This window comes from Lipomyces doorenjongii (genome assembly GCF_038497915.1).
Source record: "Lipomyces doorenjongii strain NRRL Y-27504 unplaced genomic scaffold V1508scaffold_56, whole genome shotgun sequence".
In the NCBI taxonomy this organism is placed as follows: Eukaryota; Fungi; Ascomycota; class Lipomycetes; order Lipomycetales; family Lipomycetaceae; genus Lipomyces; species Lipomyces doorenjongii.
This window is the reverse complement of record NW_027118123.1, coordinates 22,158-48,293: the sequence shown is the minus strand read 5'-3', so window position 1 is coordinate 48,293 and position 26,136 is coordinate 22,158. Positions and strand designations below refer to the sequence as shown.

The window sequence follows — 26,136 nt, the reverse complement described above, 5'->3', positions numbered from 1 at the left end:
GCTAGTACAAACCAACAACTTGGGGAACCCTGAACTGAACCGATCAAAGTTCCCCACATCCCCCGATCGATGCTGTAATTTAATTTCTAGAACTATATCGGATCATGCGAGAACTCCTCGATTTCCGATTATATTGCTGTCATAGCTAATTCATTGTATTTATACGCAGAGCAATTCTTCTATGAATCCGAAGGCAGAGTTAAGTAAGATCAGTCATTGCTGGATAGAGAGGATAGAGAGAATTTATCACTGTGAACTACCTTCCGTTTTACCATCATCATCACGATAGATATCACACTATTCTGATGCCGGCTCTCTGCTTCTTGTTTCCGGGGCAGCTAGCCCCCGGCTTTCTGTCATGGTTAGCCATTTGCCTGTTTGCCATAGCCTCCACTACTATGAGCGAGGCCCGCCCTAGCTATCATGTTACTCCTCAGTCGGAATGGATGAACGATCCGCAGCGTCCGTTCTTCCTTGGGGGAGAATGGCATTTGTATTATCTTTACAACGCCGACTTCAATTTCTCTGATCCCACCGCAGGCGGTGGCACAGAGTGGTACCATGTCACGAGCCAGGACATGGTCACCTGGACTGAACACGGTGTCGTGATTGAAAAATACCAGCCAAACCAAAACGGCGTCTACCTTGGCGACATCGAGACCGGAAGTGCTGTCATCGATACGGACAATACAGCAGGATTCGGAGCAAATGCTGTCGTCGCCATTCTCACACAGATGGCGGATGGAATCCAGCAGCAGTCTCTCTTTTATTCCACCGATAACGGTTACACGTTCACACCATTCTCTGGGAATCCCGTCATGCCGAATCCTAATCCGACCGCAAAGCCGGCCTTCCGGGATCCTAAAGTTATCTGGGACAGTGCATCTGCAGAGTGGGTGATGGCACTTGCAGAAGGCAACAAAATTGGCTTCTACACTTCCTCAAACCTGAAAACGTGGACGTATATATCTGGATTTTTCCCCCAGGTCGACCTGGGCGTCCTAGAATGTCCAGACTTATACCAGCTTGATGTCGATGGAGATGCCACCAAGCGTACCTGGGTCCTCGCCATGGGCGCGAACGGATATCTCTATGGCAGAACTACTGGCACAGCGTATTGGACCGGGGACTGGGATGGCACCGAATTTACTGCTGACAATGATCTTCCGCAGTGGATGGATAGTGGGCCTGACTTCTATGCAACCGTGAGCTGGGCCGATTCCAGTCTGGGTTATGCCAGCCGTTACGCCATTGGCTGGATGAACAACTGGGGATATGCGGACGACCTTCCGTATTACGGAGGCTGGGCCGGCCAAGACAGCGTTGTTCGCGAGATCAGCCTAGTAACCATCGACGGCACTGCTACTTTGGTGAGTGTCCCGATAAGCTCATACGCTGATATATTCGACACTGGCGTCAGTGTGTACGGCAAGACCATCACCACCGACCCGTCAACGGCATCTCTCCCGGAAATGGCCGGCGGGGCCTATGTCATTTACACGACTGTGTCAAAAAATGTCGGCGACGATGGGGACGAGGTCCGAATCAGGATCAAGGGTGATGGAACGTTCGGCACCACCGTAGGTTACGACTTTGTGCATGCCCAGGCATTTTTTGTGCGGGATGTTGACGGGGTAGCGACGGAGAGCATGGCTACGGCGCCAAAACAGGCATACGACGCAGTACGCACAGCGCTGGTTCCTCTGGCCCCTAGCACTATCACATTGTCAGTGTACGTAGACTGGAACTCTGTGGAGATTTTCGTGAACAATGGTGTGGCTACCTTGTCGGGCCTTATATATCCGGACTCTGGAGCTGAGACCATCGAGATGGTCTCCGGCACTGGCCAACTGACACTCGACTCATTTACATACGCCGGCGTATCCGTTTAGGCGACGAGCCTCTTGCCAAGCTGCTTCTCGACGGTATTTGTGTAAGTGGGTCCTGGACTAGATTGGGCAAGCTGGGTGGTACTGGGCGGGAAATGCTGGACTGGACTGGATTAGGTCTACGAAACCCGGTTGCAACGGTATATCGCTATAATAAAAGAAGACTTTATTTACTTGGGCCCACATCGAACCCTGAAAATATAACCGATAGACGGGGTCCATATAGGACGTGAAGTTCAGGGGCCTGAACCAAGGTTGCTACCCTCGACTACGTCATAGTAATGAGCCGTACATGGTGAGGCGGTAGCTCGGACATAGGACGGCCTTGTTTCCCCTATACTCTGGGTTTGGGTGATCTGTTGCAGTACTTTGGATGTACGACAATATTGTGTGTCAAACCGTCGTACCTGACCCACAGTCTATACAACAAATATTCGCGCATATTATGACGCATAAGAATCCTAAAATATCAGGCATATTTTCGTTGCCTTATAGTAGGGCTATAAATAGTGATCACTTTCAAGTGCCTGTAATGAAGTGATGGTTCGCCTTGCTCAGTAACTTTGCCTGGCAGCCAGGTTTATTGCAAGAGCTCAAAGCCTTGTGTTCTCGGTATTCTGTCACAAAGGCGTCATTGTCCCTTTTGGAAATGCCAGAGAGGTCAGTATCTTAAACACACTGAACGAGCGATGACATTCGTGCCACTTCAGCCTTGAGATCAGCTAATGCAGTTTCATTCTCAAGGTCATGCATATTGACAACTGCAGGTGCTTAGGAGTACCATTTTTTCCAGCGTTAATTAAAGATTATACCCTCAAGGTCCCAGTCATCAATATCGTCGATCAAGAGTTCATTCGCTAGCTTCAGCAAATATTACTTCACTATGTCCTCTATTGCAATTCCACAAGTTGCGGCTAACCCAACTCGTCCATTGCTACATAGTAGAAGACAACCAGTTCTAAGCCGCAAAGAATGTGGCTCTTCGGCGGCTCAGTACTATGGACTCTTCAATTTGTCAAATTTGTACAACGTCAGGCGCCAAACCACATCCACCAGTTATATGTTCAGGTTCGGGCCGCACAGGCTGTACATATGAGTTTGTCAAGCACACCGAGTACATATATTGTGGACTTGTTTCAGGCCATCGGACACCAGGACATTAGCTTATGGTAAGAAACCCAGTTCGAGCGGACGGTTCGTGCAAGAAAATTTAGCACTACCGCCATGCATCTTTCCGCGGACCAGCCTGCCGGCCAGGCCGTGAGTTGAGAAACTAATCGTGTTTTAATAGCCATTTTATTTTCATGTTGCAGATTAACAACTGCAAGCACGAGAGTATAGAAAAAAAATCCCAACCGCCTCTTGCAACTTATAAAACTCTGAAACATCATCTTCCTAGTTCACCATCCTAACAAATGGTTTTCGGCCTAACCGGACTCTCACACAATCCCTACGAAGACACTTCGTATCAAGAACTCACACTGATGAGTGTCGTCGATCTTACAAAGGCGAGAAAGACTCTACCAGCCTAATGTCTCTGCTGCTGAAGCCGGCCTGCGCTTCAATCACCCCAGACGCAATTATCCACTCCTGTTGGCTAGCGTCCCAATAACTAATATCCCTCCTCATCAAGTCAAACGATACCTTCGTGCTCTGTCCAGGCTGAAGGCTGACCTTCTCGAAACCTCGAAGCACCTTAAGCGGCGTGGGATCCTCACCCGGAATCTGCGGCAATGAGAGATACAACTGCGGGACCGTGGCCCCTGCCACCGAACCAGTATTCGTAACAACAGCAGTAGCTCTGTAAAGGACGTCGTAGAGAGTGGGGTTACCGCCAGGTGTAATCGCGCTGCGGGGCGGTCGAGCAGTAATATTGCGATTGGAGTAGACGTTGCTTATGATGAGATTGGACATCGAGAATCTGGTATAAGAGAGACCAAAGCCAAATTCATAGAGCACTGAGCGATTGTAATAGTCAAAATGGCGATAATCGATCAACAGACCCTCTTTAAAATCAGATTGCCATGCGTTGGGATCTTCTGTCTCTTGCAGTTCAGTAGAGTTCGTAATGTCTGCAAAGGCATAGTCACTCTCTTCATTCGCGATAGTGTATGGGAGCTTGCCACTGGGATTGACGTCGCCGTATAAGATGTCAACGAGTGAGTTGCCGCTTTCTTGGCCTGGGAAGTGTGCTGCAACGATGGCTGTGACGTTCGGATGTTCCGCCCAAGGCATAGTATTTGGACCGCCACTGTGTGTGATAACTACAGTGTTGTTACAATAGCTGGCAACAGATTCGACAACTGCAGTACTGTTCCAATCTGCTAAAAGAGTCGTACGATCGGCCCCTTCGGTTGCCCATGTCTTCAAAAGCACCAGACATACATCTGGAGATGGAGCAATGCTCTGGAAAGCCAAGGCTGGGTCGCTAATCAGCGTGTTGTTCAGGAGAAATTGAACGAGCGACCCATCACGTGAAGCCCGGAACTTCAGTGCATCAAGTGGTGTTACCACGTAGCTCAGCCGTCCGGTTCTGCATATCCATTAGCATGAAAGCTCGCCTTACAAATGCTGGACGAACTGACCCAGAGCCACCGCCAATGGCCAATGTACCGTATTCATAGTCCCCTGAACTCAATGTGTAGAGACCGTTAGTGGGATTACCAGCGTCATTGCCGAATACTCCAATAGTCTTCGGTGCCCTGAGCGGGAGAGCATTGTTAGTATTCTTCAGAAGTACTGTTCCAGCAGCGGCGAGCTCTCGAATAAGGTGTGCATGTCCTTGACGGACATCTACATTGGCCGTTCCTAATTTGAAGGGGAGCAAATACGGCTGAACACCGAGGAAATTGAGATTACCAGACTCCATGTCGATTGGCGGATAGTCAATGTCCTGCCGCAGTTGAAAATAAGGTGTCATGATTCGGCGAGCCATGTCATCAATGCGCATCTCTGACAGCGAACCATTGTTGACAGAAGTTGTTAGGTTAGAGCCCCAGAAGGATAATTCTGTTCCAAAGAATTCAATAGGCCCGGGCATGTTCATGTCTAAACCTGCTTCAGCAGACGCAAAGCCAGCGTGAACAGCACCCCAGTCACTCATAACGTAACCTTGGAAGCCCAACTCTTCCTTAAGTAAGCCATTCAATACTTTAGAATTCTGGCAAGAATACGAACTGTTGACTCGGTTGTACGAACACATTACAGAAGCGACGCCGGCGCGTACGGCATTTGCAAATGGCCACAGATAAAGTTCATGCATTGTTCGGTCATCAATATTTGACGAAACAGCCTCAATTGTGGTATTGTTCTGTGAAGTGCTTGGGTTTCTCTGAGTCTCCTGTTCATTTCCGATGAAGTCTACGAGGCAGTCAGTATCGCAACATAAGAGAATTGGTCTAGCCTTACGCTTCGCAGTTGCCTGAACGCCACTCTTCTGCATTGCCGAAATAGTGTGCTCCATGGCAATACCTGTCAAATATGGATCTGGTGAGAATCCTTCCCATCCACGGCCACCATATCCTGACCGACCGAGAGGGCCAGCTACTGGCCCGAGAGCAATGTGGGCGCCCTTAGCCTTAAATTCAGCACCCATATACAGGCCTCTACTGTAGATAAGTCCTTTATCCCAAGAAGCAGCAGCTGTCAGTCCAGCAGGAAAGAGAGACGCATATGTTGCTTGACGAATAGACGCTGGTCCATCCTGAAGACAAAGACCATCAAAGCCAACTCTCGCAATGGGTGCAATATTGCCTAAGTCGCGTAAGACTGCTGCTATACTGTTCATTTTTCAACACTGACCGATGCAAGGACCCCGGGTAGTTCCAGTAAGAAGAGTTACCTTCTCTTCCATGGTAAGATTAGCTACGAATGCATCTGCCTGGGCAAAAGCATTCTCCCATCCAATACCTGCAGTTGCCGCTATGAATTGTTAGTAGTTTGACGACCGACATTGGTTACTTCAAGCAAATAGAGACCGCGCATCGACACCATCAAATCGATGCGAGATTCTTTATATAGTTCATCATCGAGCAAGATAAGCCAAAACAGTTCACTCACGACTTGGATACACTGGCGGGCTGCCTGTAAAAAGAGAGTGGTCCCAACTAAAGATCTGCGCACCAACAGCGTTGAGTATCACCAGAAGACTGACGAAAACTAGGTTTTTCCATGTGGATGACATTTTGCAAAGCTGTAGCAATGGGACAAGTGAAATTACCGAGAAATGAATCGCTTTTATGTTGCACTCACTACCCCGCAGTTTCTTTCTTATAATTAGAAGGGTCCGACGTGGGGAACTTGAATACATCTCAAAAATTGCAGCGACGGCCCCGCTTGGGTTGGCGGGTAATTATAGCGTTGGGCCTAAACCCGTTACTAACGGATAAAATGTGTAAGGCATTACCCCGCAGCTAATACCTCTCCCAAGTACACAAAGTCCTAGATCGTGGAAGTGGACTGGAAACTGACTACGACCAAATTGGTGATAATCGTGCATAGTACCAATTGTGCTCTTAAAAAAAACTCTGCAATAGGGTTATCTGGATCAAGCATGGATTCTCGTATGGAGCTTTGTAACGGTGTGTTACGAAATGCCAGCTCGATGTTATCTATCCTATACGCGAGTGCGATCTAGGCCGGAATGGTTAGCCAGTGAGATTCTTCCAAATGACAATGGGGTATGGAGAGATTTTGGCGGACACCTTCACATGGCTAGGTCTATGGTCAGGGTGTGAGACGGTGACACGTGTGCAAGGTGCGATATTGACATAGAAATGAGCCGCATTGACATAGAAATGAGCCGCAGAGTGGGCGGCAATGGGCGGCAAAGTTCCGGCAGAGAGGACAATTTCGACTTCCAGCTATTGTCAACGGTTTCAGGGCAAGGGTTTACAAGATTTATAGTTTTTTCGGAGCAGCTGCGGGGTAAATGGGGGGAATTTTATCGTTGAGCACGTACTTGGACGCCTAAATCAGCACTAATCACGGAATACAGATAATTTATCCTAGGAAAAGGTCTTTAGGCTATTAGCATATCACAAGTACGCGATACGTAAGACTGGTTAGTTCAGTCATACTAAATGTCGATTGAGTGTCACAGAACCAGCTCTGTGGTAAAAGAACAGTTTTTCAGGCATCCCACACTTTTATCCGAGACTATATGCGAGATGAGAAAGCCACAGTTTGTCTAGAATATTCATACCCTGCGTTGATATGTGTTTGCTACCAAGTTGTAACTTCCGGTTGTTCCACCTGTCTGTGTTCGGCTAGGGTTGGCAAGCCAAGTTCTTGGCTGAGGCGTACTAATTAACCCGAAATTCAGTCGGTAGCCGTGGGAACCGCAGTTGAGGAACAAATGTTTGATTCGTTCCTACAGTTACCGATGGAATGCCGAAATCGCTAACCGACTTCCCCACTTCGGAATCGGCCTTATCCGATGTACTCACTCACATTGCACCCACTCATTGCATATGGCGCAGTTGCAAGAGTCCTGGGTAAAGTCGCCGCTTTAGCCTCACTCACACATATGCAAGAATTACTCTAGGTTCAAGAGAATAAGTAAGTCCGGATAAATCATTTCCTTTCCCAAAAATGCAACGATAGTTTATCCGAACAGAGAACCTTATAGCATCCAAATCGAGATATTGATCGCCAACCAATTTTACATTCAGTTCAACCTAATTGTAAAGTCAAAGACTACACATAGACCTATCAGGAAGGTATTCTAGTCGGCGACCAGCTACTAGGTTGTGAATTTATCCGAAACGACATTGTCAGTGAATCCCTTGACTTCTGCTAAGTCTTTGAAGTGTCCAGACCGAGGTAAGAGTAGCAAGTTGGAATCAAGCCACCTTTGGTAATTTAAAACTTATATTCCGCCACCAGAAGAAGACCCTCGTTATGTATATAGAGAAGACAGGCAAAGATGACAACACTCGCATGACTTGATATAATTGTCAACTAGATGGCCATAAGTGTTGCGGCGACGACGCTATCGGTCTTTGCCGATCTCGCAATATCTTCCTCCATGAACAGTACATATGAAGATGTGTCCAGTAACAAACTCAGACAACATGACACGGAGGGATTACGGTCGACCTTATAGCAGAATTGTCCGTGATCTAACAAAGGCAAAACAGGGCCAGATGGCGGACAGCCTGTCAATGCGCGGCATCTCCGGCCGCAACGGACTGAACAAGATAGAAATCCCTCTTCTTGTGACTCAACCAACGGTGTCAGAAAGTCAAAATTAGATTCCGACTTAACATATCGAAGGTATTGGTAGCTTTTGGAGATGGAACGGCAAACGAAGCTTACTTGGAGTACTTCATTTACACTGAAATTGGCTCTGTCTCGATCCAGATTTTATTTTCTGCTTCGACACAGACTCCACCCTGTCCGTTATTTCCTGGCGCCCACCAATTAATGAGCCACTGAGACTTGCCTGATTGACCAGAAGAGGAGATAAATCCAAACTCGGAATACCATCTTCCAGAGTGCCGACCTGGATGATCTTTCCATCGATATTCAATAACAAGAGATACTGGCTTATTGGGATGAAAGTGTCACTTGGGACACACGCTATCAGGTGAGAGATCGCATGTTCTTCTCCAGGAAGCCATGCTCGCTAACAGCAATAAAGTCAGTCGCACTCATTGCTCGGATCGGATTCCCTGCTTCTGGAGCGAGAAACTGCACAGGCTTTTATGCGCCCCGAGAGCAGACACAAACAGGATACCACAATATTCAACCATACCGATAGTCGCTCCAGGACCAGAACAATTAGCTTTGAGGTGAGTAAACAGGCGCACTGAGAACACTGGAGCCGTTATCTCGCTAGGGATCGAGTAGGGAATCTTGACGAATGATTCTACATATCCACCTTGTGACTTGGCACCATCGCAAATAGACATGGCCGGAACAATGATGCTCATGGACGACATTGCCGCAGAGATCAACAGTTCAAGCAACTATAGCATTGAGCTCCAACACCGACACGATCACGATCACCTCTAGTTGAAGGTTAGATACTTAGCAAAACTCCGAGATTCAAGCAGTCCTTACCTTTCAAGATCAATAACATTGTTTCCTTTGCGCAGAACCCTATGATTTCGTGACCAACAACGGCCAGATAATCTGTCTCTCCATCGGAAAGTACGATTATCAGATGCGCAAAACTCCAATACGCCTAGATTGAATCGGCTCATGCACTCCTATTAGCATATTAGTAGGCAATGGCTAATCTTCATATCGACGTCATCGTCAGTGAAGGGTTTAGTAGCAAATTGGTGACAAGGTTTCTTTTGCAGTCGTTTTGTCATACCCGACCCAGCCTTTGAAAGTCGCAGGAGCGCTAGGCACCATTGTATTAAGTGAGACTGGATTGCGAAATGATGAAAGTGTCAAGGTGCCTAATATCAGAATTGAAACTAATTTCTTCCAATAATCGAGAAAATTAAACATTAGTTTAGAGTTATTCGGTTTTCGGTTGATGTCAGCCACCTGCAGGAGCGCCACATCGGGTAATAAGAACCTTAATATGTGTAAACATCGACGAACGGTACTGAGATTGCGTTAGTAGTTACAACACAAGATGCACTGGCGCATCAATGTATTAGAAAAGTTACGTCGCCACATATTTCCGCCGAGAGAGATGTGTCTGGCATGAAACCGCATGCCGAAAAACGTGGTCTCTATGTGTGTGATACACTAATAGATTCAATTTTAGGTCACGTAGGGTATGGGGCTTTTGGGTCATGTGCCGTTATGCAAACTCGCGTGTCCCGATCTGGCCATAAGGTATGACGTTAGGTAACAACTCTCATGCACGAAGATCCTCCCGAACTATGTTAAATATCTGACAGCTTTCCGCGCTGAATACTCAGCTGCTCAAAGCTTGGTTACAGTCTTTCTAAAAAATGGCAGAAATGTTCAAAGCGGCTCCCGAGCCTCCCACAGAGCTGGGTCGCTACCGTATCCTCTCTTCGACAGCGGGCATTCGTGTCTCACCACTTCAGCTCGGTGCAATGTCCCTCGGTGATGCCTGGTCCCACTTCATGGGCAGGATGGACAGAGCGGCATCCTTCAAGCTCCTTGATGCCTACTATGAAGCAGGCGGTAACTTCATTGACACAGCTAATAACTACCAAAATGAACAATCAGAGACTTGGCTTGGCGAATGGATGTCTGAGCGTAAGAACCGCGACCAGCTTGTTATCGCCACGAAATTCACATCAGAATATAAGGCTTACGAATTGGGAAAAGGGAAAACGCCGAATCACTGTGGCAACCACAAGCGAAGTCTTCACATGAGTGTTCGTGATTCATTAAATAAGTTGCAAACGCATTGGATAGATATCCTCTATCTCCACTGGTGGGATTACACTACGTCAATAGAAGAGATAATGGACAGTCTACACATCCTCGTTGAACAAGGAAAAGTCCTCTACCTCGGGGTTTCAGATACCCCTGCGTGGGTAGTCAGCGCAGCAAATATTTATGCGCGAGACCATGGCAAGACGCCATTCAGTATCTACCAGGGTCGATGGAATGTTCTGCTGCGCGACTTTGAACGTGATATTATCCCCATGGCGCGTCATTTCGGAATGGCTCTTGCGCCGTGGGATGCACTGGGGGGTGGTAAATTCCAGACCAAGAAGGCGGTCGAAGAGCGAAAGAAGAAAGGCGAAGGACTTCGCAGTATCGTAGGAGGAGATCAAAGTGAAGATGAAGAGAAGATGAGCGAAGCACTCGCTAAAGTCGCGTCGGAACACGGGATTGAATCCATTACGGTAATAGCCCTCGCATACGTCCTTACCAAAGTTCCAAACGTATTTCCTCTTGTTGGTGGAAGGAAAGTCGAGCACCTGCAGGATAACATTCAAGCGTTGAAGATCAAATTGACGACCGAGCAAATCGAATATCTGGAAAGCGTCAAACCATTTGATGTGGGATTTCCGAATAATTTTATTGGCGAGGATCCGAAGAACACAGGTAAAGCTGCCGGTCTCCTTGCAGCGTCTGCACCTTTAGCATTCGAAAAATATTCGAAACCGATTGGGCGTGACTAAATGTTAATCTTCCGACTCTCGAAGCGGGGTTTGCAAGTCGTGGGTTAACATGCAATGCCAGTTCTGGTTGTATTGGAGGTAGCAATGTCAGGTGCTTATTACTCGCATAACTAGAACCTTACTCTATATTCTTACCTGGACACATCTTTGATTTTATTTCGATGTTGACTGAAAAGATGTTCTGAATATTTAATTTATTGTCGTGTATCGTGGAAAAGGTCCTTAATCTAGCAGTCGAACGGTGGCCTTAATTGCCTGCCTTTAAAGATATGGAGATTGGAGCGGATGAAAAGCTCTTCATGCGTAAAGTGTGGATGAATTACTTCGACATGTGCATAAGTTGAGCTGGTAATGTGTAAAGTGTAAACTATTTTTGACTGCCATTAGGGGTGGGTAAGCTTGAGCCCACTTCACTTGGAACGTGGAACCGTAGTCAAATGAGTTCAAGACTTCAAGTCGACTTGACACGCAATTCGAAGTCTAAGTGCTGCGAATTTGAAGTGAAGTCGAGTCAAAGTAATACCAACTCTGATCGATTTCGAGCCAAGTGAAGTAAACTGAGGTTCAGGGCTACCATAACAACCGGAATTTCCACTTACATGCCACTCCAGAACATGAAAAGAAAAACTCATACCAGACCCAAGCGTACAGAAGGCGCCAAACTCGCCTTCTCGTAAGTCATGTCTGCGCTAAAGCTTTTGTAGTGCCTAACGATGAAAATGAGTTAGATTTTCAGAGATCTGCTTAACTGCACGTAATAGGTGCATTTAGAATCTACATTACCTAGTTCCCGTGCTTCCTGGATTGCAGTAGCCAGGGCATGCCAATAGTCAATAAATAGATCCTCAATCTTAAACCAGAACGACATGGGGAATAGCTGTTGAATTTGTGTCAAGCCGCCGTTACCAGGTGAGATAGTGTGAACCGCTGCGCAGCACGATGGTTGCGCTGGGCGACCAGCTCAATTTTCTCGCTAATACTTCTATTCGTTTCATCTAGAACTCGTAACCGTAGAAGGCTTCGGTGTGAACGCACCCTGTCATGTCGGAGGCCATTGGGATCTTCAGTGCTTCAACAGTTCTCCATGGAGGACAGAGTCTGATTTCACGCCCTGATAGATGGGAAGGTATCCCAAGGTTTGAAGTATTATTATTGGGCAAATTGCTTAGGTCTAATTCCCTGGAACACTTTGGGTCACGTTTCAATGTACTGAACTTTCATTAGATCATAGTACACTAGGTGACGTATATCTTCCATATCGCAAACCTTGCATCATCATGATTCATGAACTTTTCCGCAGCCAAATGCCTTCTTCGGCACAAAGATGAGAAATCCGCTGGCTTGACAGTGGTTACAGGGCCACTCACGGTTACAATTGGTGAAATGGTCAGAATTCGTTTCTTTTGCTTTAATGCTGAGCTGGTAGACATATACATGCCTCTTGTTTCCGTCGGTGGCACTGTAACTCTGTGCACGCCGCGGCCAGGCTAACAAGTTTCCCATGCTTTATTCACACTGCACATAATTGAGCTGATAAGTCAGCAATGACCTTCAGGTCAATGTGTTTAAATATTTATTAACTTATGGGGAACCTGGTCACTAAATTCCAACTTCTGACTTTGACCTTGTCCTACGCGCCACGCAATTGATCAAATCCAACTCCGACTCGCTCGAACCATTCTCTACTTCCTCCTCTTCGTCCATTTTATATTCTTCTACAATTGGACGCTTACATGGCCGCGTACGTGGTCGTTTTGCCTTAGGCTCCTCTCTGCCTCGCGAACGATTTTCAATACTTCCTCTGTACTAAACACAAATTCGCCCTGTAATTTGATCCTCTTGCCCTTCGTTCGTTTCTTGCGGGTTTGAAGCAACTCCCTGCGCTCTTAAGCTCCTTCCGTAGAATCGTTAGTCTGCATTCTGACTTTCGACCAGCTGGTTCATTCGTTTCGAATATCGCCGAGTTGGCGAACATGGGATTCATTGATTGCTAGAGCTGTATTAAAGACCGAATTTGCGAGCTTTAGTTCTGTTCCATCTGGAGGAGAGCTCTTCAGGATTGGGAGGTCTAGGTCCATAATATTAGTTGAGATTTGAGGAGTACATCGCGGCTCAAGGGCTGGAAGTGGAACGCTATTTAACACTCACCGAGGACTAAATGGAATCAAACCAGCTCCTTTCCGCACGGTTTGAATGTTCTGAGGTGTAAGAGCTTTCTCTCGAATGCGCCGAAAAAGTTCAATCCAATCAGACCGTTTTATTCGCTATACACCGGCCGAGTATACTGATGCACTTCTTGATGATGATATCTCTTCAAATGGCCCATACACCCCAACACCAAGTGGCTGAAGTAAATGCGAACAATGCGGAGGTAAAATAAGAAGGTCAATACCACTCTCCATACATAGCGCAATCATATTGCCCATGATGTGGCTAGAATGGCCATCCATAATCAGTAACTGGTGGCGATTTTTAGACTTCTTGCGTGACTCTGCCTCTAGCACTTTCCGTAACCACTCATACCCATGGTTATTAGATGTCCAGTCGCTAGTACTCGTTAAGAACCGCCAATCGGGAAGAGTATTCTGCGGAATCCATGCGGAGTTGGTGTTCTGGCCTTAAAAATAACCATTGGTGGTAAAGCGCCGCCGGGTCCGTCTACACATTCCAACACCGTTACCCACCTTTGCTTCCCTGCAGTAACCTTCCAATTTGATTTCTGAGTCGAATCAACAATTATACGTGTAGATTGAGTGTCGCCAACTGCAAATCCTGTCTCATCCATATTGTATATATCGCAGGTTTCGTACTTATGTTCTTCGAGTCGCAACGCGTCAAACCAGGCTGTAACTTGGATTTTTTTCTTCAGATTGATCCCTTTTAGAAGGTAGGTTACAGCCCATGTTATAAGTAATAGAGTTCCCAAAAGTAGAGTGGGGTATTTGGTGACCAGGTTCCCCATATGACCCACTTCCCCACACATTACGTTATGTGAATTGCCTACCTCGTCTGACAAAATGGCCCTACCCTTGAAAGGCATGGTATGTATTTGTATGGCGCTGACATGCACGGGTGTCGGTGATTCTAGTGTGAAATCGAACGATATAAGAATGCACGTGGATGTAGAGGCACAATTTAATTGGATATACTTTACTACACGGTAGTCGCGCTTGTTTAATTAGGGCTGGACACGATATCGTCTATGGGGGGCGATATCGCCATATCGTATCGCCGCAGATACGATATTGCCGGCCAGAGGAAATTCCTGGCGATAATTTAGGCAATAATATCGCCTTAATTTCAAATTAGGCGTTACGATATACGATATTGATGATGAATATCGTATCGTATCGCCGAGATTCCACGTGATCCTCATCGCAGTAATGAAAGAGCCCTGATGATTAGAAGTCGAAGAAAGTAGTAATTAAGTGCACGCCAAAGTCCCCAACATGGATCAGACTCGGACGCGTCTTTCTCTCTTGTTTTCATTTTCTTTGTTCACACGCACACGCGTGGGGGCGCGTGCCGAATTAATATTTCGGCATAGCGATAGTACTCTGGTGGATGTGGACTTTAAGGCATATATGTGGTGGAACTACAGTGTCATGGAATACTCGCGACGACCATTAGAGAGCATGCAGGATTTAAGGGGTCTCAGGGTCCTAATTATAGACCGGATTTCTTCCTCCGCCGTTTTTTCACTACATATATTTGTGTTTAAGTTTATAGTTTTAGTATTGCAATCGCCTATTGCAAGCTTAGCATCATGACCTCACAACCTGATTATAGTGGTTAGCATAACCCCACTTTTATGATTGTGTTTGTTTCTGCGTGGATTTGTGGGTTCTTAGCTAAACCAAAATACAGGAAGTCAATTCACCTCGACCACGCACCACGATACTTATCCCGCTATTGATCCCAAGACGAAATCTGACCAGCATGGCAGAGTGGTCCTGATCACCGGGGCGTCGAAGGGGATCGGTCGCGCCACCGCCGTGTCATTCGCAAAGGCTGGAGCCGCCATTATCGTGATCGCCGCGCGCTCTAATCTCGATGACGTCGAGAAAGACGTCCTCGCCGCTGCCAAAGAGGCCGGACACTCACCGCCACATGTTGTGAGGCTACAGTTGGACGTGGCGGACGAAGCCAGCATTGGCAGTGCGGTCTCGCAGATGGAGAAGCAGGTCGGGCGTCTTGACGTCCTGATCAATAACGCGGGCTACTTGGAGAGCTGGAAGCCGGTGGCGGATAGTGACCCTTCCGAATGGTGGCTCTCGTGGGAGATCAACCTGCGGGGCGTGTATCTGATGACGCGCGCATTCCTGCCGCTGATGCTGAAAGGCGGCCAGAAGATCATCGTCAATGTCAGCTCCATCGGCGCACACTACAGCCGATACGGCGCGTCGGCCTATCAGACTGCCAAGTTTGCTCTCCTCCGATTCACCGAGTTCGTTGCGTCCGAATACGGGTCCCAAGGGATCGTCACGTACGCGCTGCATCCCGGCGGCGTTCCCACAGAACTAGCGTTGGGGATGCCAGAACCTATGCACTCTCTTCTGGTCGACAGTGCTCAGCTCGCCGCCGACACGATGACGTGGCTGACACAAGAGCGGAGAGAGTGGCTGATAGGTCGGTATATCAGCTCGAATTGGGATATGCCGGAGCTGATGTCGAAACAAGAAGAGATCGTGAACGGGGATAAACTTAAGATGAGAATGGTGGTATAGAGCGCATTTGCGTGCGCAGCTAAATTGCTATGACATGTATCTGTGGGAAATTTAGTATCTTGTTAACAACCGTTAACTACATGCAAACGAACGACTTCCCTGCTATATGTCTAATTTTTATTATAAGTACCAATCAACATTGTTGGATAGACCAAAGATGATACTCTATTTATGTTCAAAATCCTGATTATCAATCACTTGTCGCCTTAGTTTCCCTTCCGAACAGTGCGCAAGGCAGAGGAGGAGAAGAAAATGAGCCTTAGCTAGACAAAGCTTTGCACTTTTAAAAGGAAAGCTACCGTGGAAGAGTACATTCGTTTAATCCTCATTCCTGCTTCCTTCTTGGCAGGATTTGAAACTCCAATATGCCTGGCAAGGTTGATGAGACTGGATCCACAGGTGAAAGAATTCAGGTTCCTACTTGCCCTATCAGTCACTTCAGCTATACCGTTTCTCGACGATACCGATACTGGCAAGTTCGTCAAAGATATTTTGCTCAACAGAGAGAAATCATTAGAAAGGCGCTTCTATTCGAGGATGTACTTACTTGAAGTGAAGCCCTACAGGAATAAATGGTACAAACATGCAATTGACCCCGGATTTTAGTTATTACGGGAATGCTCTATTTGCTGACTACCGGGAAAGGATTCGTTGGCAAGGCACAGCCTTTGAAGATTCTAATCCAGCAGGGAACACCAAAACAGCCGTAAGAATGCATGGCCCAGTTATTCGAAAGAGTGATCACTATTACTGGTAAAGCCGGATATTTCATAAATTTTATTTTATTCTTTTTTCGAAAAAGTGTATGCCAACTGTTGGCGACCCTACTTCCACATTTGGCAGACAGGTAGTTGTCGGGTCTGGGTTTCAGAAAACTCCAAATTACGCATGGGCCACGTTGGTTGTGGCTCATCTGTCTAACTTACCCGCAATTTGCTACTCTAAATGATCACGACTTGAGCGCAATTGAGCGCCGCAAAGCCCCCACACTTAAACCTGGAGGTTAGGTAATACACGGCCCGCAGCCGTGCGGGGGATCATGTGGGGGGTGCCTGAAATTTGTGCAACAATAATAATGTGCCAGTTTGGGACGAAGTCAGGGCAGCCCGATTTGACTTTCGTTCTCGAACTCTCGATGGCGCGTTAAACGCAGCCAATTCTGTCACGCTCCTGACCGCCTGACTTAACAACCATCACTGAGAAGGGTGTGAATAATCCCCCACCCCCGCATGTCCCCAGTGGCCCTTGTAAAAGGGTTTTTACGATAATGTCCCACGCGGTCTCCTCAGCCTGCCTTACGCTATCTCCACCAACAATACTTCCCAATACACTACTTGTCAACATGACAACATAATTCATTTCCTCGTCTTTAGAATTGCAAATCCAACGTCTGCAGTTATTTCTGCTCTTGATCCTTGCATCACGCGGACCGTGTGCTGTCCGCTACTCCCGTCACAATGGTCCGCCTACTCAACATCTACACCATCTCCGCTTTCGTTGCACTCGCCGGTGTTATCTACGGGTTTGATGTCTCTTCCATGTCTGGAGTCCTGGGTACTGAAGAGTACAAAGACTTCTATGGCAACCCTCTCGGAACACGCCAAGGTGCAATTACAAGTGCCATTGCCGCCGGCTCATTGGTCGGCGCATTGTCCGCATCCTTTCTTGGTGATTGGTACGCCGTTGTAACTGTACTACAAAATCAAGGAATATCTGTTGACGGTTCTAGGTTGTCGCGGAAGGTCGCCATACAGCTGGGCACCGTCCTGTGGTGCATCGGCGCAGGGTAGTCGTCTTTAATTCTCTGGCTCTTCATCGGCTAACTATCTACAGGCTGCAAGCCTCATCCAACAGCGTCGGCATGCTTATCGCTGGTCGTATAGTATCCGGCCTCTGCATAGGCATTACATCTACCCTCGTGCCTATCTACCAGTCCGAGATCGCCCCCCGCAAAATCCGCGGTCGAGTAGTCTCACTCCTGCACTTCGCCATTGCCTGGGGAATCCTCGTGCAGTATTTGGTCGAGTACGGCTGTTCATTCCTTAACTCGCAGGCCGTTTTCAGATTACCATGGGCCATCCAGTCTGTCCCAGCGATAATGCTTTTTAGCGGTCTCTTTTGGCTTCCTCGATCGCCAAGATGGCTGGCGAGTAAAGACCGCTGGGAAGAGGTACTCCACGTACTTGCGTTTCTCCGAACCCCAAACTCTGACATCAACGATCCCCTGGTCCTTGCAGAATATAAAGAAATTGAAGAGCAGATTCGCATTGAACGGGAGATGGACTTAAGCAGCTATCGCGAACTGTTCAGTAAGAAAATGCGCAGACGCTTGTTTCTCGGCATGGCTGTCCAAGGGTTGTCGCAGCTGACCGGAATCAACGTGATCCTGTATTTCATCGTCTACGTTCTCCAATCTGCCGGCATCTCCAATACGCTCTTGGTCTCGTCAATTTTGTACATTATGTTTATTGTCGCAACCATTCCGACGATTTTGTGGACCGATAGTTGGGGCCGCCGCTCTTCTCTGCTAGTTGGCTCGCTCACCATTGCATTCTGGTTGTACGTCATGGGTGGCGTATTAGCGCGCTATGGTGAGCCAACTCAAGCCCAGAACCTACCATACACTTGGACAATCGTTGGCCATCCTGCTGCAAGGCATACCGTCCAGGCCAGCGCGTACTTGGCCTCTGCCGCATTCGCTATGTCCTGGGGCCCCATAGAGTGGGTCTACCCGCCTGAAATCATGCCAATGCGCATCCGAACTAAAGCCGTCTCCCTTTCGACAGCAACCAACTGGACTACTAGCTTCACGGTCTCACTCGTCGTGCCGCTACTTTACCGCAAGATCGCCTGGCGGCTATTTATCATTTATGGCTCTCTTAACGTAGCTTCTTTCTTTTTTGTCTTGTTTTTTGTACCCGAGACAAAGCAGCGCACGCTCGAGGAAATGGACGAAATATTCGAGCACGGAGAACCAATCTGGCGATCGTTCAGGGGCATACGCTACACAGGCCGACTCGACCAGCTTGCCCGAGAAATCGAACAAGGCAAATTTGTTCATCGCAGCGTCCATGTCGAGCTGTGCGACAATGTCGAACCAAACGGTCACGCCAACTTAGTAGAGTAACAAATCCATTGTTGCTGCCGTTTCTGTTGGCTGGTGTTTGCGTGCATATAATCGTTGTTTTGGGCTGAGGGTTCTCGGAGTTTTAGAGTACTATTTTGTTTTATATCAATGATTTGGAAATATTTAATAAAGTTGTCAAGATACCTTCCAGCTTGAACCACAAGTGGAGAAAATGGTTCTGACGCTTGAACTAGAATCCACAATCTATACCTGTGAGTTAGACAGGGCACGAAAAAAGTTGACTATCCCAGAATTTGAATGCGACCTTCGATATTCGATCAGGTTTGCGGTCTGAGAACATATCCACTTTGACTGCCTCCGCGGCGCAAAACTCTGTTTATATATTAAAAACGAAGCGAACGACCACGATTTCAGCCATAGTACTTGCCATCGCTTCCTAAAGAGCATGGTGTCTGCCGCGAATCTGCAGTGCTATCCGAAAATATGTGCGGTCAACTTCATATTTCCAGTCTGGCGAAAGTTTCTGCCTGGAGACCGCAGTAATTCGGCATCCATCCTTTCGCTGCTTCCGGCACACTTTGTATGTCTGCCAGAATATCAGTTCCAGTGGGACGTATGACTTGAAACCGGTTCTCCCGCTTTTCTCTCATTCACCGAAAAACATATTGACGACAACATCTGGTACGTCGTTTTATCACTTGCTGCTCGACAATTAGAGTCCGGTATCCTCCCATCCACCCCGAATATCATTTTGTACCTTGTACTATCACCAGGCTTGATTGAAAAGACAATCTATTAAATTAAGGACGGATACCAGTTTTGTATTCTGACAGGACTCCATTCCTGAGTCACGCTGCCCCTCTACGCAGCGAAAACCCCAAATCTTGTTCGTGGCACAGTGGAAAGTTGCTATCACAGGGTTCAGGGGGGAAAATATCACCTCCAGGAGTTGGGTCGTATCTTGTAGTGGGCCTGCGTTGGCTTGTTCGGTTCAGTTGCACTGCGCAACGACACGCTATATGAACCGGACGCAATAACGAGGATCACCAGCATAAAGAGGAATTTTCTTCGTAATAGACGTATGCAATAGTAGAGCACATAGTCTTGAATATTAAGCGCTTTTAGCATGGACACCGTCCTGGAGATCTGTTGCCAGCCAGGATCCATCCTTAATACAGGAAAGACAAATTCCACGCGACCAACCAGCGCAAGCAAGGACACCAATGGAATTAATCTATACTGACGTGGTAGGACCAATCAAACCTCAAGCATATGATGGCTCAAGTTGGTACCTCAGTGTCGTGGATGATGGAACGTGCGGCAAATGGGTCTACCCTATGAAGACAAAAGGAGAAGCATATGATCGGCTATGCAAATTCTGCAAATGGGCAGAAACGGCAACGGGAAAGCCTGTTAAACGAATCCGTATGGACAACGGACTCGAATTTGGTGGCAGTAGGTTAGAAGCTTTCTTAAAGGCTAAACGGATCAAGAAAGAACTTACTGTGCCATACACGCCAGAACAGAATGGCAAAGGCGAGCGTCCTCATAAGGAGCTCAACAATATGGCAAGGACCATGAATGCCATGTCCGGATTACGCAAAAGCTATGGCCAGAAGCTTAAAGCACCCGCTAGACTGAGCAATTTGCTGCCCACTAGTGGTCTCTACCCGAACGACCAACCTTCGGAGCCCGACGTCTCACATCTTCGAATCTGGGGATGCAAGGCATGGGTACTGATACCTAGCGAGAAGAGCGAGGAGCGAAATGTTTAACCCTAGGAGCAAACCAGGTTATTTCGTGGAACAGAAGCCATAATATTTTTCGAATATGGAAGACTTGACATGGGAGAGGTAATCCGAGCGCGGGATGTCACGTTCGTCGAAACCACAAAGAGCAGTCCGGTGCAATCTGGACGGGGAAGATAGAGAAGACTTTGCAATCGATATATTTGGCGATAAAGTCGCTGAACAGATTACGCAATCAGAATCAGAAGAACCTGCACAATCTCAAGTAGAGTCCGAAACCGATACCACCATTAAGCTTGGTCGGCCACAACGATCGAACACGGTAGCACCAAATGAGACAGCAAGGCAAATTGAAGGGTGACTTTTGCTGGCCCACAAAGATCGACTAGGGTGACTCGGGGTCGCGTAACGCAACACTCAATAATGAGGGAACAACGGAAGCTCGTGCCTTCGCGGTTAAATCGGCAGCAGATCCGGATCCCAAAATCAAGTGCCGACGGTGATGAATGAATGAATGTGCCTGAGGATGAGATAAATTCGCTGAAGGAAAATTCCAAGAAGCCAAGCACAAGGAAGGAGGTTCTAAGTATAAATGGGTGTTTAGAACCAAAACGGATTCCTCGGGAAACCTCCAACGAAGAATGGCGCGGCTATGGACAAGAAATCGGGCCGGATTATAACCAAACTTTCGCATCTGTGGTAAAAGCAGCAATATGGAGACTATTAATTGGGATGCTACTTACCGATGAATGGTTTTGCCACCAAATGGACGTTGTGACAGCATTTCGTACGGCAACCTAAAGGAACTGATCTATATGGAACAACCAGAAGGTTTTAAGTTTGGAGATGTCGTTACAGTGTTGGGTATGGGGAAATTAGTGCGATGGTGCGGCTACTGCGAATTGGCAACGATCATAGGCTATGGGGGTGTGTGGAAATGTGTAGAACACTCTAGCCTACGATCGTAGATTGTGGAATATTCTGGCAATGTGTAACGATGACGTAATTGGGTATTGGTGGAATGTCTAGAAGGTTCAGGGTCAAGTATATATAGAGGTCATTGGAACCTTTAGTTTGTATGAGGGTTTGCTGTTGTGTGCTTCAATATAGTGATATATTTCAACAAATTTTGCGAACGGCACCGAGTATGGCCATTCCGGTGCTAATTTTTACGGACATTTTAAGGGTAGGGCTGAGAGCGGCAAAGAAGTGTTGAAATATTTGATTATATTGGAGCACGCAATAGCGAACAAACATATTCATGACTGCAGGTTCCAATGACCTCTATATATACTTGACCCTGAACCTTCTAGACATTCCACCAATACCCAATTGTGTCATGCTTACATATTGCCAGGATACTCTACAGTCAACGATCGTAGTCTAGAGTGTTCTACACATTTCCACAAGAGGTACACTACAGGGACGGTTCACCATCCATGACGAGCCGACTTTACCTCATGGGCTAGGTTCAATTCTGAGCAAGGATTACACGAGTTTTTACGGACCAAAGTGGTTACATGGGAAAATTCAACCATTGACAAGATTGTTATGAGTAAGGACGGCCATGGCAATTCTTACAGCGTCTATCTTAGGTTGGCTATACTCGGTATTGGTCTATCGCGAACCTAGAGATTGCTTATATCATTATTTTCCCATAGTAATACAGCTGTTTTTCGACGTTCTCAGTAAATATTTGCCTGCACTGACGAGTTTCTCAGTTGAGTTGGTGCGAACGTACAACTATTCAACTATACTCTCTAGAGTAGGGACCTACTATCATAGGATTGTCGTGTCGTCATGACCCCGCACGGCATCAGAGTCATGTGGTCTCTAGCAAGTCATCTTGATCATCATCGTGTACATGAGGTCGCCCTTCCGGAATGCTGGTGCGTTGAGTTTGGAAGCTGAGTCAAAGTACGCTTAAACTCTAATTAAAGAAAGTCGTTGTGGCTGTAGTCGGGGTCCAATGTTCAATCAGCTCTGAACACGTATATCGGCCGTTATAGGCCCTTTTTCATTTTTATCAAGTCTTTGGAAAGTGTATTCGAAACTGAAGCCTAGCTGTGGGTTTTCTATCTTTTTCAGTTGGAGTCAAGTTCGAAGCCTCTGCAACCAGAGCAAAGCGAAGCGAGGCGGCGCCGCAGTGGCTTGTTTCTTTCACAATGGTTGGTTCCGATGAATTAAGCCAGATCGAGGCTGGGTAGTTTCAGGCACGGTACGAACTCCAGAATTCCCATTGTCAGCATTAACTGCGACGGACATCGGTTCTCGAAATGGATTCTGCTGAAATCTCTATGCCAGTCCTTGGAAAAGTGTTACCGCGCTGGGGTAACTAATAACGCTTCAGGCTAGGGCCCACACCGCTGGAGTCGCTAGCCCAGGATCGTTTTACAGTCTGTTTTCCGGTTACGAGGTAGCATCACCATGGTAGAGGCGAGAACGGCCACAACTACTGGCGCTGACGAACAGGGAAAATGGACGGTATGAATAGCTATAAAAGTCACCGCCCACCTCCCTAATCTCCTGCCGACCTCAGCAACAGTGCTACTATTATCTGCAGTCCCAACAACATCTACGACAACAGTGACTCACTAACTATGAAGTACAGTCCACTCATCGCTCTGTCCCTTGCTGCTACTGTCCCCATTGTCAGCGGGTACGCCATCACCGGCGACACTGTCAACTGCCGCTCTGGCCCTGGGACCAGCTACTCGGTTGTCAAGACGTACAATAAGGGCCAGGATGTCTCGATTACCTGCCAGGCCCCTGGCACCGACGTCAATGGCGACAATCTTTGGGACAAGACCTCCGCCGGCTGCTACGTCGCCGACTACTATGTATCCACGGGCACCACCGGCTACGTCACTAGCAAGTGCGGTGCCGGCAGTGGCACATATCCCATCACCGGCGACTCTGTCAACTGCCGCTCTGGCCCTGGGACCAGCTACTCGGTTGTCAAGACGTACAATAAGGGCCAGGACGTCTCGATTACCTGCCAGGCCCCTGGCACCGACATCAACGGCGACAATCTTTGGGACAAGACCTCCGACGGCTGCTACGTCGCCGACTACTATGTATCCACGGGCACCACCGGCTATGTCACTAGCAAGTGCGGTGGTAGCGGTGGTGGCAGTGGCGGATATCCCATCACCGGCGACACTGTCAACTGCCGCTCTGGCCCTGGGACCAGCTACTCGGTAGTCAAGACATACAATAAGGGCCAGGACGTCTCGATTACCTGCCAGGCCCCTGGCACCGACGTCAACGGCGACAATCTTTGGGATAAGACCTCCGACGGCTGCTACGTCGCCGACTACTATGTATCCACGGGCACCACCGGCTATATCACTAGCAAGTGCGGTGGTAGCGGTGGTGGCAGTGGCGGCAATTTGCCAGGTCTCGATGCCACCCAGTCGTCGCACGCCAGAGCCATCATCGCCGAAGCGAAGAGAGAAAACGTTGGCCGCCAGGGCTGCCTTGCTGCCATTGCAACGGCCATTACAGAGGTAGGTCACGTCATTCGCGCAACTATTTTACACAGTGATCATCGCTAACTCTGTAACAGTCCAACATTCATATCGACGCCAATAGCAATGTCCCTGCCTCGTTCGACTATCCGTATGATGGTGTTGGCCATGACCACGACAGCGTAGGCATCTTCCAGCAGCGCGTTGAATACTATCCTGACATTGCTGCTGATATGGACCCTGCACAGTCTGCAGGGCAGTTCTTCGCTGGTATGGTCAAAGTCAGTGGCTGGCAGACTATGGATGTTGGTGAGCTCTGCCAGGCGGTGCAGAGGTCAGCGTTTCCAGGCGCATACGAGCCAAATGTCCCTGCTGCCCAGGCAATCTGTGCTGCTGATGGTTATTAATCGTCGGTGCACGATGAAGCGACGCTATATTTTGTGATGAGATTCTTACAGGTGCTACCGCGCATTCTCGTACACGGCACTGATCCAGGCCAGCACAGGAAGTGGTAATAATAGTTTCAACAACCATAGGCGAAATTTCATTGGAACTATAAATTAGCTACCTACTTCACAATGCAAGTGTTTAAATGGAATTGTAAATGCTAGGAGCAGGCAAAGAAAACCTAGAAATTCTGAACACTAGCCAAGTAGTTTTGGGGCACACTCACGCAGTAGAGTTGGTGGATGCGTACTTCTACATACACAAATTAGCTGTGCTAGCTCGCGCGAGCCCTGCCCTAAACCAGGCTACTAAGTACGACGACACAAAGCCCAAACCTCACTGATATCCTCAGGACACAAGTCCCTTCGTCCGTGGATATATCCGCGGATAAGAGTTAAGAAATGCAAATGCTTAAACTAATAATATTGGGTAGGGCTGTGTCGGATGCGATATCCGCCTAATTTGACTGTATCGGCCATTCGCCATCCACCAAACTTGCGCGGATTTACATTCGCCGTCTTGTCGAATGATTGGATAAATTTAAATACTTGCACTAGCCTAGATAAATTAGAGGATTTTATTTAATAACTTAGCGCCAAACGTTATTTGGATCTTTTTTCGTTAATAGACACTCTCACCTTAGGTAAACAATAATAGCCAGGATTTAATAGACAATGTACTTGTCAGCACACGCGTACCGGCATCGACGATCTACCTTGATACAGTTCTTCAAGGGTCGCCAGGGAATTTGGGCACATATCTCGGATCACAGCACAAGATATTCAATCCTGGTACTTCCGAGAGCTTCACGCGACATCACATCGTTTATCTGTTCGCGAGCGACTAGAAGAGAATATTTTGCCGGGTTGTCCAGGAATCGGAGAACCATTTATGGCTATTGAGTCTCAATCATTTGAACGAATATTCAGAGGTCTACCCGGTATTACACTGCCAATTCCGAGAGCACAGTGAAGTATCGCAATTCCAAGAATTTCATTTGCGGCGCGAGTCTCGGATCAGAAGCATATGTTTGGCGGGCACGAGTTTCAGCTCTGTAATAATATTATACATGGTCGTCCAATGACAGCTTTAGATACGGCTTATTCCGAATAAAGCTGACCCTTTCGCAGTGTTGTTTCTAAGAGCAATCACGGGTGCTATTGAAACGCCCATCTGAATATAACGCGTATGAGAATATCGCATTTTTAAGGGATTAATTTGTTAATGTAGGTCGAAGCGGATTGAGTGCCGTATTGCAGACCACGGCATACGCGTCATGCCCGAGGAAAAATAAATATCGAATATAAATAGAGCGGACCGTAAATTCGTTAATTCTAAAGATAGATATTCCACTTTCCATATCACACATTTACGTCCGCGCTTGTATTAAAAATCCCTCGCTCATCTACTTATCGCGACATCCAAGCGCAATTCCGACCGTGTTGAATGGGGAGTTTCTGCTAGATAGGAAATAAGGTTAGAGATAGGACTTAACGAAATGGAAGGATGCGATATACGATGATAGGAGATATAATGAAAAAGGAAGGATATTGCTGCAGTTACAATTCTTATTTCATATTATCTTCATGCTGTCCTTATCGTCGGTACAGGGACTATATTACTAGAAATCCTGGTACTTCGAGACAAATTCTAATTCTGCTCCGGGCAAGTCCAAATGTGCCGCAATACCTCCAAT

The 26,136-nt window shown here is 47.4% G+C and overlaps 8 protein-coding genes across 8 annotated transcripts; 6 read left to right on the top strand and 2 right to left on the bottom strand.

The window, feature by feature from the left end:
• Positions 1-398: 398 nt before the first annotated feature.
• On the top strand, positions 399-1,892 carry V1508DRAFT_441270 (glycosyl hydrolase; the record flags this gene model as incomplete). Its single annotated transcript, XM_066942284.1, has 1 exon — positions 399-1,892. The coding sequence occupies one exon, from the start codon at positions 399-401 to the stop codon at positions 1,890-1,892; it is 1,494 nt and encodes a 497-aa protein (XP_066793907.1).
• Positions 1,893-3,166: 1,274 nt separating this feature from the next.
• On the bottom strand, positions 3,167-6,072 carry V1508DRAFT_457388 (glycosyl hydrolase family 3 N terminal domain-containing protein; the record flags this gene model as incomplete). The annotated part of the gene is made up of 5 exons (XM_066942680.1): positions 3,167-4,422; positions 4,475-5,249; positions 5,298-5,642; positions 5,691-5,810; positions 5,949-6,072. The coding sequence occupies 5 exons, from the start codon at positions 6,070-6,072 to the stop codon at positions 3,390-3,392; spliced, it is 2,397 nt and encodes a 798-aa protein (XP_066793906.1). The 3' UTR covers positions 3,167-3,389.
• A 2,149-nt stretch (positions 6,073-8,221) lies between these two features.
• Positions 8,222-9,254, bottom strand: V1508DRAFT_405934 (uncharacterized protein; the record flags this gene model as incomplete). Its single annotated transcript, XM_066938732.1, is given in 8 exon segments — positions 8,222-8,242; positions 8,275-8,471; positions 8,584-8,772; positions 8,850-8,900; positions 8,922-8,993; positions 9,013-9,078; positions 9,102-9,103; positions 9,184-9,254. 8 exon segments carry the CDS (start codon positions 9,252-9,254, stop codon positions 8,222-8,224), a joined length of 669 nt encoding a protein of 222 aa, XP_066793905.1.
• A 474-nt stretch (positions 9,255-9,728) lies between these two features.
• Positions 9,729-11,192, top strand: V1508DRAFT_441267 (NADP-dependent oxidoreductase domain-containing protein). The gene has a single exon (XM_066942283.1). The coding sequence runs from the start codon at positions 9,809-9,811 to the stop codon at positions 10,958-10,960; it is 1,152 nt and encodes a 383-aa protein (XP_066793904.1). The 5' UTR covers positions 9,729-9,808; the 3' UTR covers positions 10,961-11,192.
• Positions 11,193-14,603: 3,411 nt separating this feature from the next.
• On the top strand, positions 14,604-15,866 carry V1508DRAFT_390615 (uncharacterized protein). The gene is made up of 2 exons (XM_066937922.1): positions 14,604-14,751; positions 14,828-15,866. The coding sequence occupies exons 1-2, from the start codon at positions 14,727-14,729 to the stop codon at positions 15,685-15,687; spliced, it is 885 nt and encodes a 294-aa protein (XP_066793903.1). The 5' UTR covers positions 14,604-14,726; the 3' UTR covers positions 15,688-15,866.
• On the top strand, positions 15,710-16,526 carry V1508DRAFT_423194 (uncharacterized protein). The gene is made up of 2 exons (XM_066941137.1): positions 15,710-15,727; positions 15,787-16,526. Exon 2 carries the CDS (start codon positions 16,069-16,071, stop codon positions 16,291-16,293), a length of 225 nt encoding a protein of 74 aa, XP_066793902.1. The 5' UTR covers positions 15,710-15,727; positions 15,787-16,068; the 3' UTR covers positions 16,294-16,526.
• Positions 16,527-16,873: 347 nt separating this feature from the next.
• On the top strand, positions 16,874-18,983 carry V1508DRAFT_390611 (general substrate transporter). The gene is made up of 3 exons (XM_066937921.1): positions 16,874-17,362; positions 17,417-17,473; positions 17,521-18,983. The coding sequence occupies exons 1-3, from the start codon at positions 17,145-17,147 to the stop codon at positions 18,812-18,814; spliced, it is 1,569 nt and encodes a 522-aa protein (XP_066793901.1). The 5' UTR covers positions 16,874-17,144; the 3' UTR covers positions 18,815-18,983.
• Positions 18,984-23,123: 4,140 nt separating this feature from the next.
• V1508DRAFT_399356 (uncharacterized protein) lies at positions 23,124-24,400 on the top strand (the record flags this gene model as incomplete). Its single annotated transcript, XM_066938257.1, has 2 exons — positions 23,124-24,032; positions 24,092-24,400. The coding sequence occupies 2 exons, from the start codon at positions 23,124-23,126 to the stop codon at positions 24,398-24,400; spliced, it is 1,218 nt and encodes a 405-aa protein (XP_066793900.1).
• Between the last annotated feature and the right edge of the window lie 1,736 nt (positions 24,401-26,136).

What these genes read in the sequence shown, in the direction of transcription:
- V1508DRAFT_441267 (XM_066942283.1), top strand. Translation starts at nt 9,809, where the DNA reads ATGGCAGAAATGTTCAAAGCGGCTCCCGAGCCTCCCACAGAGCTGGGT.
- V1508DRAFT_390615 (XM_066937922.1), top strand. Translation starts at nt 14,727, where the DNA reads ATGACCTCACAACCTGATTATAGTG. An exon ending in CTCACAACCTGATTATAGTG is followed by an intron (nt 14,752 to 14,827) that starts GTTAGCATAACC and finishes ACCAAAATACAG; the next exon opens with GAAGTCAATTCACCTCGACC.
- V1508DRAFT_423194 (XM_066941137.1), top strand. Translation starts at nt 16,069, where the DNA reads ATGAGACTGGATCCACAGGTGAAAGAATTCAGGTTCCTACTTGCCCTA.
- V1508DRAFT_390611 (XM_066937921.1), top strand. Translation starts at nt 17,145, where the DNA reads ATGGTCCGCCTACTCAACATCTACACCATCTCCGCTTTCGTTGCACTC. An exon ending in GCATCCTTTCTTGGTGATTG is followed by an intron (nt 17,363 to 17,416) that starts GTACGCCGTTGT and finishes TGACGGTTCTAG; the next exon opens with GTTGTCGCGGAAGGTCGCCA. An exon ending in CTGTGGTGCATCGGCGCAGG is followed by an intron (nt 17,474 to 17,520) that starts GTAGTCGTCTTT and finishes AACTATCTACAG; the next exon opens with GCTGCAAGCCTCATCCAACA.